This window comes from Limanda limanda, chromosome 14, assembly GCF_963576545.1.
Source record: "Limanda limanda chromosome 14, fLimLim1.1, whole genome shotgun sequence".
NCBI lineage: Eukaryota > Metazoa > Chordata > Actinopteri > Pleuronectiformes > Pleuronectidae > Limanda > Limanda limanda.
The window spans coordinates 12409286-12423151 of NC_083649.1; the positions used below are offsets into that span (position 1 = coordinate 12409286).

The 13866-nt window shown below is 43.4% G+C and overlaps 1 protein-coding gene across 1 annotated transcript in view; it reads right to left on the reverse strand.

Moving 5' to 3' along the window:
* The window catches only part of rapgef6 (Rap guanine nucleotide exchange factor (GEF) 6), a gene marked incomplete in the record, with an annotated part of 127389 nt that overhangs the window by 4783 nt on the left and 108740 nt on the right, over positions 1 to 13866 (reverse strand). Inside the window, 11 exon segments of the mRNA XM_061085217.1 lie at positions 37 to 304; positions 1879 to 1998; positions 2293 to 2439; positions 2708 to 2881; positions 3655 to 3875; positions 5308 to 5331; positions 6506 to 6629; positions 7170 to 7381; positions 9173 to 9388; positions 9494 to 9661; positions 13365 to 13605. Of these exon segments, the coding sequence (XP_060941200.1) occupies positions 37 to 304; positions 1879 to 1998; positions 2293 to 2439; positions 2708 to 2881; positions 3655 to 3875; positions 5308 to 5331; positions 6506 to 6629; positions 7170 to 7381; positions 9173 to 9388; positions 9494 to 9661; positions 13365 to 13605 (1915 nt within the window).

A 13866-nucleotide genomic window follows, 5' to 3' on the forward strand; every position in this document is an offset into this window, starting at 1 on the left:
TAACCAGACAGATTAGATGAACTTAAATGTGATTACCTTGTGCTGGGCTGGTTGTAATCAGCATTAGAGTGTGCATGTGTCGCTGCTGTGCTCTCAGCGACTGCAGCAGCAGCAGCGGCCGTAGCGGTAGCTGCTGCAGTGACAGCAGCCGGGGCGCTAAAGGTTCGGTTGCTGCTGTTACACCGGTCCTCGAGCCCGGGAGCTGGCACCGAGTCCACGGAGCAGATGCTGGAGCGGGAGGAGATCTCGCTGTGGCTGGAGTCCGACAGGTTGTCTGCTTTACCGTGTGGTAGCAGGGCGTAACCTGGAGGGAGGAGGGGGAAACAGACAAATCAGTTAAAGAAAATGCTAAATAAAAAAGGATCTGGATGGAAAGAATATATGCAAAAGCAGAAGAGGAGAAAATAAATAAAAAGATGAAGTGAAGATGGAGATGGAGAAATTACTTTGTGTGTATAGAGTCTTTTTACCTAAGGTCTTTTCAAGCTGGATGAAAGAATGAATTTTACTCAGGGGGGCTGTGACAATTCTTTTGACCGCAACCTGTTGCACTGATTTAAGAATAGACATTATGAGGTTTCTGTCTTTCTTTAATATCAAAAATATAACAACACAGTTAACGTGGTTGCAATATTCCTTTGTGTGCAAACAGCTGTTTACAACTTCTGCATCGTACTCTGCATTAACACTTAGAACATGTGGTTACAGAAATTTGAGGCTGCGGCCACTTGAGAAAATGAGACATTGAACAGACTCTGAAATGTACAGAAACGACTGTGAAGGACACTGTCGGGCTCAAGGTTGAAAAACCTGCCAAATCAAATCGCCTGAAACTCCAGGGAAATGAACTAAACATGTGAATGGCCTGCATGTCACAGAAAAACGTAAAAATGCTAAAACTGACCCTGAACATTCATGCATGTTTAAGAAAGTGCATTTTGAAAACTGATCTTGAAAGAAGCTGCACAGTGAAATGTCAACAAAATCAAATACAATAATAAACAAAAATGCACAGATTTATACAAACAAAGAAATGAAAAGACCGAGACAACAATGAGGAACAGGTTTGTTGCTCTACTTCATCAACTTTCTCAACGCTGCTTTGACGATGGATGGAACTGAAACTTCTGTCTCTCAAGTAACTCTTGTGCTTCAAACATGAAATGTGCCGTCGTCACTTTAACAAACTCTTTTGTGACGGATTCTCAAAAAATATACTGAAACGTGAACTAAAACTCTCTCTGAAATGCCTCTAGATTCCCTCAAATCACAGTTTTACTCAGCAAATGACTGGATCAATCGCTGGTCGATCACTCTATCAGTCTCCCTCAGTTGGGGGTCTGGCCCTGCAGAGCCAGAGGAAAGGGTTGGGGCTGACCGACCTCTTGGCTCTTTTCGCTGCCGGTTCTTGTCTCTCATCCTGGGGTGGGGAGGACTCGATCTTACCCGATGCCTCCCCACCGTCCAGATGCGGCCTGACTGGCAAAAGCTCTCTGGACCGACTTCTTATCCTCAGTTTGCTGAATGGGGACAGCAGCCTTTTCCTTAAGGGGAAATCTGGGGGTTTTTGGCTCATTAACAACCCGGGCTGGGAGGTAGGTGATAGGGTCGAGGACCCAGGCCCTGGAGGACTGCCAGGGGAACCAGTGTGAAGCACCGGAAGCACCCCTGTCGATCTCTGCGTGGGGCTTTCTGCTCTTGCCCTCAAAAGAAATCGCCTTCTCCCTCGTCTTTGCCCCGGAGGAGACATGCCTCTCTCCTTTTCCACTTCAGCTCTCTTCTCCTCCTCCTCCTGTGTCTGATTCTCGCTCTCCCTGCTACTCTGTTGTCTCTGCTGCATGGTCAACAGAAGGACCCTTTTGTGGAGGAGAGCCCCACCTATGCCGTAGCTGCGCAGGCTGACAGTCCCGGCCTTTGTGCTGGCGTCGCTGGTCAGTGACGACGAAGATCCCGACAGGTTCATCTGGCTGGAGTTGATGGACTTGGCCACGCCTCCCACTGAAAAGGAGGGGGAAAAGTGAGAAATGGAAATAAAAGTTATGTTTTTGTTTTCAAAGTTAAGAAAAGGACCATGACGGCTATGTGACTCTCAAAGTCACATAGCCGTGACAAAGTTTTATCAAAAACTCATTTTTATACATTTTTTATTCATGACATGGTTCCTGTGTAAACATGTCAGCGCTCTGCCTGGAGGTGACGTTACACTAAATCTACTCTGGGATCTCTTCACCAGGGGTAAGTGTCCTCTGATAGAAACAAACAGGGTGACAAGCAAAGCGTGTTATTGCAGACCTTTGCGTGGAGAGCCCTGCGGCGACACTGTGGGGCTGGAGTGAAGGGAGGAGATGGTGGAGACGGTGTCATCAGACGGTCTCTTGGTGCTCCACTCCTCTGAAGAGCCCATCGGAGGTTTCTTCACCACTTGGGGAGAATTGGAGTCTGGAGAAGCGGAAGAAACAACAAGGTTACAGAAAAGTAAATGAACTTGAGGATCTGTTATACATCCAAGCACAGAATGAGGTGCTGCAGTTTTTTTCACTGGTTTCATCAGAATATGCATCTTATTTTATTATATTTGTATTTCTCTATTCTCTTTATATATTTACTAGCCTGATTTTATTGAATCTTTTTTTGCTGAATAGTTTTGACTTGAGTTTACCATGTTAAACACTGCTTTATAAATACAGTAGTGTACAGGTGTACTCACAAGCTGTGGCGATGTCCTTGTTAATGCTCTTCTTTCGTAGAGGGTTCAGTGGGACCTGGACCTGAAGGACTTGTGAAACCCGGTTCTGTGTTTTCCCAGAGGGCAATGCCGACCGCAGAGACACCGGAGACATGTCCGACTTGGTGGATCGTCTCTCACTCAAGTTCTTGGACACTAAAAACACACGAAGGAAACGTGAAATGTGTTAACAGAAAAAAGCTTACTTCAAAAACCTTTAACATTTTCACTGTGAGGTATGTTGTGAAATATCAACAAACAATCAATCTGTCTACCTTTAAAGGTTTACCTAAATGTGACACGTAAACTTAAATACTTTTTAGACCTAGGCAGGAGCCTTTGCAGGAACAAAAGGAAAGTTCAATAACATTCAAAGCTGATAAAAATATCATCTTCATGTACTGATGTCCTTTGGCACTGTCGAAGTTATGATATGTGATAGATTGTGTTTCTAAGAAAAGAAAGTCCCATGGTTCTGCGTGCAAGCTTTGAACAACACTACACACATTGGACATGCTGCAGTGTCTGTTACATCGACTGGATTGACCAGTTCCCTCCTGTTATTTTCTACAAGATGATTTTAAATACACTAGGTGGCAGTGCAAACCAATGATATGCATATAACCTGTGTACTAGAGTACTCTAACAGCTCTATTATAATCCTGTGAAATGGCACAAAACATTGAAATATCTCTTAATTTTAATATTTCCCTTGTTTTTTTTTTCAGCATTGAATCACCTACATTTAGACATGTTTAATCCTACTTGTACTATTCATCAACGTCTGAATCCTTCTATAACATGTAAATATGTCCCTCTGTAAACCAAGTAGAGCTAAAGGTCATGGTTGTATTGCAGACATTCATTAAACTATAAATGATGAACATTCATTTCACTCAGTTTGTTGGTGCTGGGTCTGCGGAACTCACAGGTGCTGTAGCTCGGCTCACACTGCAGGGACATGAGTTGATGTTTCTCCTCGTCCGCCTCCACCGTCATGTTGGACAGGTACTGCTTCACCTTTCTGGCCATCTGGGCGTCCTCGTACAGCTTCTTGGCATTGAGGAGCGAGCTGCGGCGCACTCGCTTCTTGTGGGCGCCGCCCTGCACGTCCAGCATGTTGGAGTTGGTGCTGCCCTGACTCAGAGACCTGGCGATGAAGGAAAGAGAGCGAGGAAGAAGAGGGAGGAGGATGAGGAGAAGAAGAAGAAACAGAAGTAGGGGCAGAAGTAAAGGATTATAGGAAAGAGTAAAAGGTGGATTTTGATGAGGGAGAAATTTAGAGAAATGGTTGATGGATGAACAGAAGATGAAATGTTGAGAAAGATATGGAGGATAGATGGAAATAAATGAAGAGAGAAAACAGAAGAAATGCATTGGAAAGTATAAAGACAGGAAACAGCGAGAGAGGGACGGAGGAAAGGATAAACCACAATCACTACAATCGACAATAACATAAGTACAACTGCTTCGTCATCACCTCTACTAAAATCAAATCTGAACATCTGTCTCTGTGCTGAAGCATAGCATGTAAAAACAGGACCATGCAACTGGGAGCGAGGCAGTTGTTGTTGGCGTGCCATGCTACCACAGAACAGAGCATTCTGTCAGATGGAGGCAAAAAGGGTTAGGGAACAAGATGCACGAGATCTGACATGGGGAATATTATTATGATGCCAGGATGCAAACGGACAAACACGGAACCTGAGTCAAATAGCATCCGTCAACGTTTTTCATGGTTTGTTTAAGTTTGGGTTGGACTGCTGGTCCATTTAGAAGCTGTTCTGGCGTTTTCAGTTATATCACATGATCCTAAGCAGCACATGTAGTTTGTCTTTTTGTAATGGAATTGTAAACACTAACATTTCCGAGCACTTTTTGTACATTTTGGTCAAAAAGTTGAGGTTCAAAGTCCTTTCAGGAGCTGCTGAAGCTCATTTAATATGACTAAAAGCTCCAGAGCAGCTACTTGATGGACATCAAGGTGAGACTGCTTTCTGCCAAAAGCTCAAAAATCCTCTCTCTCTCTCTCCCACTCTGCCTCTTAATCAGCTGATCCAGTGCGTTTTCAATAGTCCAATCAGATCATGCCACAATCTCATTCAAACAATCATGCCTTTGCTGTCAAACTTTAAAATCCTTTCTCCTCATTAGCTGTTATTTCAGTGACTCACTGTAACCTGCCTCCACTCTAGTCTTCTTTAGCCCCCCCATTTGATTGATCTTCCTTCATACCGACCTGTCACTATGTAAACATGTTTGCAACCTCATGGTAAAAACAAACTTAGTGTTATTTCAAGCTACTATATGACTCATAAACATACAACTTATGAACATGGACAGGGGAATGAATGGGTCAATGATGGACTCCAGTTGAATGGGCACTGCAATGGGAAGGGTTAATAACATACACAAGCATGGGGAAGACACACAGCGATATATTAACGTCGCGGAGCATGCAGAGCTTATCGTGGTGGGGGTGCAGTGGGGGGTGAGGGGGGGTGTGGGGGGTGCATTTGTTAAATTTAAGTTTTGCTCGTCCAGACTGAAACAGCATGAAACCAGTACCAGGACAAACTTACCCTAAACTCTTCCACCTCTTCTTCCTGCAAGCAAGAGGCGTGAAGATTGAAGCGTGACTTAAATACAAGTTCAAGGGGTCATGGGGGGAGGGGGGAGGAGACAAGACTATGTAGAGGTCATGCCACCACAGACAGGAAATGATGGGCGATGGGAGGACAACCAGACGTAGGACATCTCCCCATATCAACCTGAGGAGTGTGTGTTGTGGCTTTGTGCGTCACACACTCATCAAAACTGTTTTTTTACGTTGGAAAAACTTGAGCCGCATATAAAGTTTAGTTACTTAAAGTCTAAAGAACGTGAAAAACATATTTATTCTGTCTTGCAGTATGAAGAGAGTGTCTGCAGGGGGCAGCCATGCTCTGCAGCAGTGACACACTGTGAGAGACGCACACACAGACAGAGTGATACAAAGTACACACTGCGGTTGGCATCAATTCTACCTCTCTTCCCGGCGATCTGTGCCCTGTGTGATGGAGCAGCTACATTCCAGCTGAGGAATGCAATCCAAACACCCCAGAGTCACAAATGAGACGGGAAGTGAGTAAAAAATTGATCGAACCAGACCTCGAGTGGTCCTGTTGGTGAAGGATCCAGGTCGGCTGGTGGAGGTATGGTGTGGTGGTTCCCTTTTTGCCCACATTTGTAGTTTTGTCTTTGCTTTTTTACAACCTGGAAACTACCCTGCAATGCTGGACTTTCAACATTTATTCCTCTTTCTGAGAAGCGCCACAATTGTAACGCTTTGACTGATGGAAATTTGGAAGCCAGTTTCAAAGATGCTTAAATAAACAATTAGAGAACTAAAGAACTAAATTCTTGACAGTAAATTCAGTGGAGGCTATCAATCATCTTATTAACTATTACGTATCCTTTTTACGATTTTTAAAACCACAAACTTTACATTTTCTTAAAAAAAGCCTCTTAATTTTAAATTGACTTTTTCATGACATTATAATGTTCTCTGTATTCTTTTCTTCTAATTGGTGTAGTAGACATTAAGAATAGAAGACACTGTTACGATAAACAACCACCAAAATAAATAACCCAGCATCGACACATAGGCGCCTTTAAATTCATTAAACCGGAATTGAAAAGATCTTAAGTGACATATCTGTGAAACTGGCTCCCACAGAAGAAATTAGTTTGTGAGGAAAAACGTTTTTTTTTAGCCATGATGGTATCAGAAGAACCAACCTCTGTCTGAACATGAGAGCGGGGTCCATGTTGGCAGAAGTCATCCGCACCACATGTCTGATCTCCTTGGCGATCATCCTCAACTTCTCAAAGTTCACGAGACCGTCGACATTGGAGTCGTTTCCTGGTGAGGACGAATAGTAACGCACACAAAAAAGGTTAAGTGTAAAGTCAGCTGTCAACACTGTTCAGGGGATACACGATTCATATTTTGGGACATTCACAAGATGCAGTGCCAGAATAAAAGTATTTTTCCAGACAAATTTTCAAAGTCTTTGCTCTGGTCTCTTTCCCCCAGGAGATCAGAGTGGTGTCTTTTCTTTTATTCAGAGTCACGCTGGGCCATTAAAGAATTTTCTGCATGTTGCACAATTACATAAACTTTTCCTGACAAGTCCATTAATATATTGTTTTTAAGACTAGACCTTTAACGAGAAGTCAATTTTGGTCGTTTTGACAAAATGCAAGATGGGGAAGTCTTTAGCAGAAGTAAACTGAGCCTGAAAGTGACCTTCTGCACAACACAGAGGAAGTAGGGAGCATCAAACTGAGTGGAATGACGTGTAAAGCATCCCAAATGGCCTCTCAGGGAAATGCAGCAGCAACGCAAAAAAAGAAATGCACAGAATGAAATTCAGTGCTCTCCACAAAGCCTTTGTTTTACCTTCATGTAAAAAGGTGAGGTCCTTCTTGACCACCGGGAACAGAGGGATGATGGGAGGCTGCATGCTCTGGCTGCTCAGTGTGTTGCGGTACTTGGCCATGTTCCTGGACGGGTCGAAGACGTCCTGCAGGTCGCTGAACAGCTTCTCGTACTTGCTGGGCAACTTCTCCCACGAGCTCCGCAGCCGAGCCACCGGAGCCAAGTTCAGACCGCTGCGTTAGAGGGAGAAAGGAGGAGGTGCGAGGAGAGCGTGGGGAAACAGGGAGGCAGAGAAAAAAAATGAGTTATGGTGTAAAAGAGGGCAGGAGGGGAACAGGAGAGGAACAATTGAAGAAGCCAGAGAAGGAAATGACATAAGGAGAAAGAAGAAAGGAGTATGGTCTTAGCATGATCATTCAATAAAATCCCCATATTTAAATCTATAGTTATATAAATCAATTTATTATGTATCATTCATGTATATTCATTGAATACTGCAAATCCCGTTTTGGATAAACATGAAAAAAAATAGATTATGGTGAATAAAGAAGATGAAATAAAACAGACTGACAACTGCCTGTGCACAACACTGTACTAAACTAGCTCATGAATACACACCGGGGCCGCCATCCTTACTCCCCCCCCGCCAGGCTAAGCGTCGCATGTTTTTTTTATTTAAAAAAAAAAAAAAATCCGTCACTCGCGCACATCAACAACACTTCACTTCCTCATTGAGCCCCGATCACAGACATGGCCCCGATCCCCAAGCAACCATCCTATTGGTCCAAACAGTCACATGTCCCACCCAGACCCATTCACTGACCCTCGGACATCAGAACGCTCCTTCAACACAGTGTTTTACTGAACATACGTCACCTTCACTGACCGTCAGACATCAGAACGCTCCTTCAACACAGTGTTTTACTGAACATAAGTCAAAACCAAACATAAACCTAGTCCGTTACACGATTAGGCTGCAGCTATTTGGTTTTATTTATTTAAAAATAGGGTACTTCTTATTTCATACATTTTCCACAAATATGAGGAGGACTCAAATAGCCCTACAAAGTTTTGTTTTTAATTTTTTTTCAAAGTAGGCCGACACTTGCCTGTGTATTTTGTTTGTTTGTTATTTTGTTGCTTGTCTGTTTGAGTAGCTGGCTGAAAGCAAAGAAGTAGTAGGCTTACCTTTTATTGGTAACCAAACTGTTACGGTTCATTGTTTCTGAAATAAGAGGCCTGACTGCTATGTTAATGCAGCACAAAACAAAATGTAAACAAAGGCTCAAATATTAAAGTGCAAAACTGTAGGTTTAAACTAGCAACTCCAACGTGATAAAAATAAATAAAAAAGAGGGCTTATAAGTTAAGTCAGCAGTGCAACTCAAAAAGATATCAAAGTATCTATTTAACCCCTTTTCAAAATAAAAAAGTTAGGTGTGCATATTAAACATACATCACGTTTAGAGTATAAGAAACAATGGTGTCCAGCTCAAAATCCGACTCAACACCCCCCCCCCCGCGGGTGCCTTCTAGCCATCCTACCACCAGGCTTAGCAAGTTTTCTGGGGGAAACCCTGCACACAGATATTGTTGGGTGGAAGTACCATCACACCTCCGAGTTCAGCCAAACAACAAGAGGCCAGAGGAAATTAACAACAAGCAACTGTTGCCGTGGGAGTCGGGTTTTAAATGCAGAGTCTCTGTGGCTTGGGTGACTCGGGGCTGATTCAGTGAGACGGCAGGAGAGAGAGGGAGGGAGGGAGGGAGGCAGAGGGGAGGAGGTGAGGATGGGTCTCTGGAGGATGTGAGGGAAAGAGGCGAGAAGCCAAAGCTCATTTGACACAAAAGCTGTTAGGGGACACGGAATAAAGACTCGCTGCCACAGCTGAACAAGAATCCTGCTTTGGTGCTACTGCTTAACTAGATGATGAAACAATGTGACACCACACAATTTAGGGAGCCAATACACACTCACAAACACTTACACACTCACACCGAGACCGTTTCAACCGGGAGCTCACCTTATGATAGCAAACATGGAGTTAAAGTTCTTGCACTCTCTGCAGTGCAGGGCGATCTTGATGTAGTGCTTGATGGTCTTCATCCTCTTCATGGCGTTGGGTTCCTTCAGGATCTCCGTGGCGACCCAGAAGGTCTCCTGGTTGATGACCTCCTCAAACTGTTTCAGATTTCTACTGCCCACTGACGATTCCAGTTTAAATAAGTCGTCCACGTACCTGGGAGCCACGACAAAGAACGACAGGTTTATCTCAGTTACAGCTCTGTGGCGTAGCAGTCAACATCCTGCATATTGTCAATCAAAACGCTAAACGACCACATACTCGGTGGACTCGATGTTCCTGAAGAGCTCAAAATCTCTCATGGAGAGCTGGGCAGCGACCTCCATGGTGCTGAGCTGCAGCAGAGTGATCTGACTCTCCCTGAGGAGGTCCTGGGCGTCCTCGTCCGAGCACAGCGTCTCCGTCTCCATGTTGTTCTTCAGGTAGTACCTACAGGGCAGAGGAAAGAGCCGGAGGAAGTTGCATCATTCTATGAGGTAAAAATACAATTACGGTTTCTTTATTCTTTTAATAGCTCAGTTTCACAGAGAAAAAGAGTCTGGCTACATGAAAAATACAATAAAATGCAATAAAGGCCTTTTTGTTCCTATGAGGTTATTCATTATTGGAAAATTATTTGATGAAGACTTCTTTTGCCATTTTTTCAAGAGTGTGTATTGTTTGAGAAACCACTTGATTAGAAGAAATGCTGAAAATAACAAAGGAGTTATTATGTGTAAGCCTTTGACTCTAAAGAATGGGAAGGGGGATTAAGTGAAATTGACCATAAAGAGATAAGCAGGATGTAAAATACATTCATATAATTTCTATGATGGTAAAATGTGTGTTTTTTGATCTACAGAAGAGACTTCGAGCTGCAGCATCTCCGCTGATGCTTTAATACAGACTGCAGAGGCAGACGAGAGGGTGGACAGGATCCAGTTTGTCAAGCGGCTGTATCTCTCCAAAAAACTCCAGATAAATCTCCTAGATGTTCCTCTCATTCACATCTCATTTCGAATGGACACATTTTGCTTGTCCAGCTTAAGATTAGTTTGAGCAGAGGGTGAAAAATGCTTCGATTATATAGACGAATTTCTGGGTGTGTGATGCACGGAGAGAAGATGGATCTGCCTGCTGCTCCTGATAAATACAACTACTGCAAACTGTGCTGAAGACATACTACATGTACATCCTGCTGACACTGCACAATGTGTAAGTGCACATACATATATATCTGTATAAATACTGCCAGTTTGACAGTGTGTAAGTAAGATAAACAAAATACACAATCTCTAAAGGCAAATACTTACTTCGCAAGAAATAACAACTAAGAAAAATACAGGTATATGGATTTAAGAGTGGAGCTTGCTGCCTGCTCATAGTTCTACAGTTAATCCTAGCCCACTGTCCAACATCAGGTTTAGCTCTCTTCACATTTTAATACATCAATTCTGTGAATGAATATGCAGAATCTGTTGGCGAGGAACACGATTTTGGGGCCGGAAGCCTTCTGGTCTCCGTTTCTAGTTCGACCGATACATTGAACTAAAGATAAGCCAAAATCGTCTAGAGTTATAAATGCTGAAATAAAGTATGACTTGTGTTTTGCATGGAGAAATGTTCAACTCCTGCTCACAAAGAAACCAGGCCTTCGACTGTGTAATGCAAACGTGAGACAGAGTCTCGGCCCAGATATTCACTGTCGACACCAGACGCCCCACAGTATTGGCCGTTGCCCATTCAGAGGGTAATTCGTCATCAGATGATAGCTGATGGGCTCTGAGATTGCCATTGACGAATGTGTCCTTCCACCCCTGAGCAACGGAGGTAGGTGGATCTGGTCATCAGGACATATGCATTAAATTAGATTTTGAACTTGTTGTGTCTTTGTCTTTTACAACGTTTGGTGAGGTTGGTAGTTAAAACTGCATGTGCACCTTGCACCTTACATGGGAGGCAATGCACTTCTCACACGTTTATATATTGAAAAGAACTGTGTTGCAAGTTGTTGTTTACCTCTGCAGCTCGGCCATCCATCAAACACCGAAGGCAGAGTGTTAAAGCGAGAGTCTTCTAGTGAGTGAGTGTGTCTGTGAATGTGTGTGACTGTGTCCACGCATGTTTGAGAATACATGCTTTAAATGCAAGTTAAATAAATGAATACAAATATGGACGACGATGTAAGTGCGGCAAATGCGTGTCTGAATGTATATGAATGTGTGCCTGTGTATAAGGAAGTCTGTATCTGTATCTATGCCTGTGTGTGCATGCGAGCGTGTGTATGAATTATTCCAGACGTGCCATGCTGTCTGCCGGGGCCTCCACCCCTGACAGAGGATGAAATATTTATGCTAACCTAGTTGGAGGGGGACTGATGAGGGACCACAGGAGGCGAGCGCAGAGGGAGACAACCGTGAAAAACTGACGGAGGAGTCATTCTAAAGCAGACTTCATGGCCGCCGTCCAATTATCCTTCATGTCCTGCTAACTTTCATCTTAAAACAGAACGTGTCTGGCATCGAGAAGACAGTGTGATGTGCAACAAACTGGGAGACATCGAATAGAAAACACACAGTGGCCGCGTGACGGTGCAAAAAACTAAACACACACATCACTCAAAGACTAAAGGTCCAACTCAGTGATGTTGAAACTTCTGAGTTGTGTTTCAGAAGAAAGTGACAACAGATGCTGTTGTTGCAGAAAACGCAAGGGGATTTTTAACACGTCATGACAGCACTTAACCAGCATCACATGCAGCTCACTGTCAACTACAAACTGTTGTTTTTAGTTTTAAACGGACAAACTTGTGGAACATTTTTTTAAAGGGTAACACCAGAGATAGTATATAAAAATGAACGTAGACTACAAGTTCAGAATCTGAAACTTGTACTCCCTTAAATTACCAGCAGGCGGTGACTCCAGTGGTTGCAAGAATATGTCAGTTTCTTTAAGTCTTTGAGATTATTTCTCACATCAGAAAACATTTGTCTAAACACTGCATGGTGTTAATTTCGTAATTGTATTGGGGTCAGAATACCGTGAGATTGACAGCTACTATCGTCCAGTGGGCGCAGATTGCAGTGTCTTTGAGCTCTCAGTCAGGCTCCACCCCTCCTTCTCTACTTATGGTTACTCCATTTTTTTTTTTTTAAACCCAAGATGCCGCTAGTCAAAATGCCAAAACAGCAGTTCACAACCAATGGGTGAGGTCACAGTGGGTTGTGAGCTGCCACTTGGGTAGCGCCACTTGATCTATGATTCCACTGAATTGGGACGGTGGTTCTGAGCAGAGCTCGTGCTCCCCGGCACCTCGAGCGCTGCAGCTTTTTCATTTTTGTTTTTTCTGAGTCATTTACTCAGGGAAATGATTTACAGCTCTGCAAAGCTACAGTGAGCGAACTAACTACATCTCAGAATAGTACCCCGTGTCCCCAGGAACACAACCCGCTGCTCGGGAAGAATTTAATCAATATACATGCACTATACATGAACAACTTTCTTGTGGAGCTAAACTTGAACTTATATGGTCTCTGTGAATGGGGAATTGATGTTTTGTAGGAGGAAATTCTTGCATAGTACAAGGTTAGAAATCTGTTTATAGAAAAACACATGCAGTGGTTGTTTGGCTTTCCATTATTGGAAGCAACCCTAAACAGTTTGAATAAGAAAAGGATCATAAATTTCATCTCTCAGGGTGCACAGTATTATGGGTCATGGCTTTGGTTTAGTCATCCAAGACTTCAACTCGCCAACAGCAGTCCCACTGTTGGCCTCTGTGGGAAACTACCAATAATTTGGGGCGTCCTGTGTTGCATGATATCCAAGGTAAGACTCTCTTTAGATACCGTTCTGAGGTGTTTGAGGCCCGACCTTAAAATCATGTTTATTGGATGACTGAAGTGCTTCTCTGACCAGGGAATACTGTTGCTTCTGCTTTATTTGGGTATTTTAGTTTGTTGCCTTGGGAACAGACAGAAACACTCCAGTGTCTGACACATTTGGAATCACATTGGAGAAAAATTTGCAAAAAACTACTCTGTAAGGATAAGGCATGGGCATATTAGTGTATACACACATTCTGATGAATTCTAAAGTCAAACATTGGATAAAGTGCGACAGTCAGCAGCAGTGTAATTCCTCTGATTCTTACCTGCCGTTGAGCTGAATCCTATCAGCCAGTTTGGAGAGCTGGTCGGGCAGGCGCCGCTGCTTGATGACTCCCTCAGGGCTAACCGATACCTCACACAGGGAGTAGGTCTCCGGGGCCGCGAGGAGGCCAAACTCATTGACGGTGTGGGTGACCACATCCTTGGCAGTCGTGTCCTTACTGATAATGATGTAGCAGCTCTGCTGGTCGGCCTTGAACACCCGAATCACCTGGTCCGGGATGTCTGAGAGTGGAAGAGAAAAGAGGAAACAGGGGAGCTGTAAGTGACTGATTAGGTTTGGATGAGTTGACAAATGAGTTGTCTGAGGAAAACTAAAGCAGAAATAAAACTGAATGTAATGAAGTCTGTGACAAGAAAGTCATCTTTTGCCTGAATAATGTAACAATAAATATGATTATTAAGAAATGTGGTCAGTGCCAGTGATGACAGGAAAGCTGTTTAGTTATTTTTCTGTATTTAATATTCATTAAATTACTAGGAGCT